This window comes from Coptis chinensis, chromosome 9 (assembly GCF_015680905.1).
Source record: "Coptis chinensis isolate HL-2020 chromosome 9, ASM1568090v1, whole genome shotgun sequence".
Taxonomy (NCBI): domain Eukaryota; kingdom Viridiplantae; phylum Streptophyta; class Magnoliopsida; order Ranunculales; family Ranunculaceae; genus Coptis; species Coptis chinensis.
Window position 1 is genome coordinate 50,359,418 of NC_141464.1, and position 4,967 is coordinate 50,364,384.

A 4,967-nucleotide genomic window follows, 5' to 3' on the forward strand; every position below is an offset into this window, starting at 1 on the left:
AAACTAGGGGCTAGCCACAACCATCTCCGGACTGGGGCTTATTATTGCCATCTAAACATGTTCAATTCTATTATTATGTTCCATTCATCTCCAAAATTACTATTATTAGTTCGTACTAACTCTTTGGTGCTAGCTCGCATTTTTTACAAGTCAATCAAGCTCCAAAACTGGGGCTAGCTACAATCACGCCAACTCAAGGCTAACTATCAACCATAGTAAACCCTAAAAGGCTAGCTATCCACCAATCAACTCGATGACCTGAGGATCAAGTTCAATTCAACTATAGTCACGCCAATTAAAGGCTAGCTATCAACTGCATCTCCAAATCAGAACGCTCACTCGAGCTCCAAGGCTCTCTTGAGCTACAACTTTCTCAATAAGTTGAGGACATACACTACTTCTAGGATCAACAATGTCAAAACGCTCACTCGAGCTCCAAGGCTCTCTTGAGCTACAACTTTCTTTCTAAGTTGAAGACCTACACTTCTAGGATCAACAACGTGCAGAATGCTCACTCGAGCTCCAAGGCACCCTTGAACTACAAATTTCTTACTAATTGAGGACCTACACTTCTAGGATCAATTCAGTACTTGTTAAACTAGCATCACTTGCATTTTCAGTTACTACTCCGCGTGCTTCCCACGTGTGGAATTACTCTCTCATTAGGTTGGCCCCATAGAATTAGAATGACCTAATGAGAGGGGGCTGTGTGAGGGACTAATATACACAACCATTGTATATTATACACGTGTCCAACACATCACAGAATTATACCAAGACCTCAGCCAGGTGGATTATACCAAAGACCTCAGCCAGGTCGATTATACCAAGATCTCAACCACGTCGCTTATATCAAGACCTCTACCAGATCTTGTAACGCTCGAAGATGGAAAGGCAGATGTTACACCAATTCTGTAACAGCAGCGATACACTTTATGGCATCCTCATTTAAGCTCATTCAAGAGCCACATTGACCAAGAGTCATAAGCTATAAATGACAAGGGAACTAACAAATTAAGGAAGGGGGAGCTTCATGTTCACATTCTCTCCATCTCCAACTCAATTACTCAATATGAACTACGTCCGACTTGATTCCAGTTCACTGGAGAACTAGATACGTAGGCAATTCGATCATTCGAACTCAGTCATAATATCATCTTCCTCAATCATCTAGATTCATAAGATCGTGACTAAAACGCACCTTTACATTACTCATCCACAAATACGCTGGCAAAGTATATATATCCATTGTTCAATACCACTTCAAATGTCTAATCATCTATTTGGTATCCGAAAGTTCTCCCTATCGCTATTAGAATCTCAACAACATGTGGTAAGTTGGGAGATGTAATCTCTAGATTTAAGATAATAAAGTTCGGTCAGTTACAGTTCTAGGCCCAACTTGAGTGTTTGTGAGATTGAGAATAAGATACTAAAGTGGGCTGGGCTCAGGTTGATTTAAAAGTCCAAAACCAACCAACCCAATGCCAAGCAGCCAAGGGAACTAACAAAGTAGGAAGTCGGTATGCCACGTCGAGGAGATGTTTAGTCGGTATGCCACGTCCTACAAAATCTAATAATGAACAGTGGATCAACACGTGTCCAATCTATAAACTGCCCTAAGAACCCTCAGAATGATCAACACCTGTCCATATCTCTACACTTGTCCTCACGCTTTCGCCACCTTCACTCCTATAAATTCGCTCTATTTCTACTTCTATAGCTACTTAACGCTCATCTTTTAAACAGTACTGAGATAAAAAAGTGTTACCAAAGGAAATAATTTAATACAAGACTAAGTGAACAAGCAAGCATGGCAACAATATATTTAGCAAAAAATGTCTTCTTCAGCAGTCCAAAGGCTTTGCCTACAAGCACTTCCCTTCTTTCAACTCGTAAAGTGTCTAGAGTTTGTTTCACCACCGCTACTTCCAAATCCAATGAGGTCAGTATACTGTATATATACATATCTTTATATCTAATCTCACATTAGCAATGAGCCCTCTGCGTAGATTTATGCCTTACTTTGTTGTTGTACGTTGAATTGCAGGGACATGAGCAAGGACTTTATGCGGATGCCGCTGAGAAAACGACAGTGATGTCCGGACGAGCGCAACAAAAGATGAACGAGGGAACGTACAGGACAACGGAAGAAGCGGAAAAGGCTAAAGAGAAAACCAAGGGAATAGCACATGAAGCTAATGAGAAGACTGAAAATGCTGCAGGGACAGTTGCCGAGAAGGTGGAGGAAGGGGATTATAAGGTGAAAGAGACAGCGAAAGATGCCGCTAATAAGACTGGTGACACCGCTGGATGGGTAGGTGACAAGGCAAACGAAGGTACCTATGAGGCCAAGGAGACGACGAATGATGTCGTAGGATCCGTGGTCGAAACAGCAGAGAAATTGACTGAGAAGGAAAAGCAGACTAGGGAGGGCGCTTGGGGAGCCGCGAAGGACACCACACAAAAGATAAAGGAAACTGTGGTTGGGAAGGATGATGTTTGAAGAAAGGGGGAAATAAAGGTGCAGGTTATCATGATCGTAGTGATGTTGAAGTTGAAGATTTGAGGAAACGTGCATGTGGTTATATGATAAGAAAAGAGATTAATTGGATGAATGAGTAATTGTGCATGTTTATATGCTGTTTAACTAGCTTTTTAACCTGTGCTACTAACAGGTGTTGTGTTTATCGGAAAAAAAAAAAAAAAAAAAAAAAAAAAAAACTAGCAGGTGTTATATTAAATTATTTAAAAAAATATTTCTGACTATTCATAGAGATATATGAATATAATTATTCTGAAAATATGAGTTATGAAATATGAATATAATATTAATTATTTATTCAAATTTCTTGCAAAGTGAAAATTCTACTATAATTTATTGAAGTTACTACAATAAAAAAAGTTTTTTTGTCACTGTTAAAAAACGGTGACAAAAAGTCTTTTGTGGAGGTCATTTTTTTTTACAAAATCAAAACCGTTACAAATATTTTTTCCAAATCGTGACAAATAGTAGAAAACAGTCACGACAGTCGCAGGTTGCATTATAAACCGTCATAAACAAACTGCTATTGACATTAGTTTTCTTAAAACCGTCATAAAAAAATTTCAGTTGTATAAAAATTAATCATTCTACACTGTAATTCCGCACTCATAAACAACTAAATACATACACTTCATATAATTCATTGCATTCAAAAAAAATATATTTTATAACAACCACTAATTCCATTTAAACTTCTCAATCTTCGTACACAACAGATGAAAAAGAAATATAAACATTTCAATTCAATTGTGCAAAAAAGTCAAAAAGACGTGCGAGATATAACCACATGCATTTCCCCCGCTCCTCCACTCATGATGAATTTTGGTGGTAGTTTGACAAAATTCTTGGCTGAACAAACTCAATTCGAAAGAATCTTCCTTGCATTGTATGAAAAAAAAAAGATCATTAATATTCGAACAATATAATCAAATTTACTAAAATTAAAATGGTTATGACAATTATTGTGTCCTACTCGTGCTTACTAATAGAGTTAGCGTAATGCACTATCTATTAAAGAATATATGTTAAAAGCGTAAAAATAGGTGTAAAACAAAGTTGAAAGTGAGCCTATGGAAGTAAAGAGACATAAAGTTTTGACAGCTTGCGATAGTTTAATTGTCTAATCTTTATATCTGCATGAGGATTACCAAATTCTGTTTTTCGGAGTTGCCGCTGTCAGAGGATTACCATTGTAGCAACCTAATTAAAGGTATATCGCAAAGTTAACCCAATAAACAATATTACTATGAATGAAATGAAAAACGGAGAACAATGAAATTGCTAAGGAATTTCAAACCCACACAAAGCCAGAACATTAAACCCTGAGGGATTGGATGGGGTTCTCCATACACTATATAATCACAACGCTAAGCTTTTTAAACTACCCTAATTCTCACCCACCTTACTTGAAATTTGAAGAAGAAATGAAGAGAGAGCGAGAGTTGAAATTTGTGTTGACTGCAATTGAACAAAGGATTAGAGAAGAAATCCGGCCAAAAGAAAACCTTCAATATAATGGCAAAAAACAAATCTTGAATTAGAGCTAGCAAATTAAAAGGGCAAAAAAAAGAAAGAAAAAGTAACCCTAGAGTAACTAACCTGGTTCGATTGGTTGATGCAAAGAAATCGACTTGACAGTTCTCTTACCCTTTTCTCATCCTCTATCTCAAAGGTAGAGCATCGACGCACAAACAAGGATGAACACCCTAAATGTCTCACATTCAAATCAGACCCTTCTCTTATCCCCTTCTCCATTTTATCGTCTTCTCAACTACTTCGTAGCCGAGATCGGAACATCGTTTGCAATCCACTTTCTTCCCGGTCCAATTGGTGGATTTGAATAACAAAATAACTTAGGGCATCTCCAATGGATGGTGTAAAATTACACCTCCACATATGCGCCACCTAGGTGCCATTAAGATTTTACAACTCCAATTATAAATTATGGTAGAGTCCATAAATATCCACTCTCTATTATTCCCAATGGAAAAGTGTAAAAAAGTTCAATTTTAAATTCGGGAGCGTTCTCTTTAAATTAAAGTGGGACGTCACTTCAAGTGATGTCCGAGTTTAAAAATTTTAAATTGTGACTTTAGAAATAGATAGGAACGACACTCCAAGTGACGTCCGAATGTTTACTCAGACGTCTGTTCAAGTGTCGCCCGGGATTTTTATTAGCTGATAGCGAGAGGGGGAATTTCCCACCCTCTCTATCAACTAATACTCTATTACCTACGATATAACACCCCCATTGAAAATAATTTTTTTATATTTGGGGTGTAAAATTTTCACTCTATACGGTTTACACCCCCCATTGGAGATGCCCTTACAGACATTAATTCCGACTCGTGAGAGAGAATAGAGAGAGAAGACCAGGTGGAACCGTGTAGTCGTGTAAAGGTGGAAATTGGGGAGTGTTAGA

At 37.7% G+C, this 4,967-nt stretch overlaps 1 protein-coding gene across 1 annotated transcript; it reads left to right on the plus strand.

The window, feature by feature from the left end:
• The first annotated feature begins 1,718 nt into the window (after positions 1–1,718).
• LOC147476507 (uncharacterized) lies at positions 1,719–2,804 on the plus strand. Its single transcript, XM_086583810.1, has 2 exons — positions 1,719–1,945; positions 2,051–2,804. The coding sequence occupies exons 1-2, from the start codon at positions 1,814–1,816 to the stop codon at positions 2,504–2,506; spliced, it is 588 nt and encodes a 195-aa protein (XP_086439936.1). The 5' UTR covers positions 1,719–1,813; the 3' UTR covers positions 2,507–2,804.
• Positions 2,805–4,967: the final 2,163 nt, after the last annotated feature.

Bases quoted from the DNA above. Each gene is read 5' to 3' on its own strand.
- LOC147476507 (XM_086583810.1), top strand. From the start codon at position 1,814: ATGGCAACAATATATTTAGCAAAAAATGTCTTCTTCAGCAGTCCAAAG. The intron at 1,946-2,050 runs GTCAGTATACTG...GTTGAATTGCAG, and splicing joins CTACTTCCAAATCCAATGAG to GGACATGAGCAAGGACTTTA.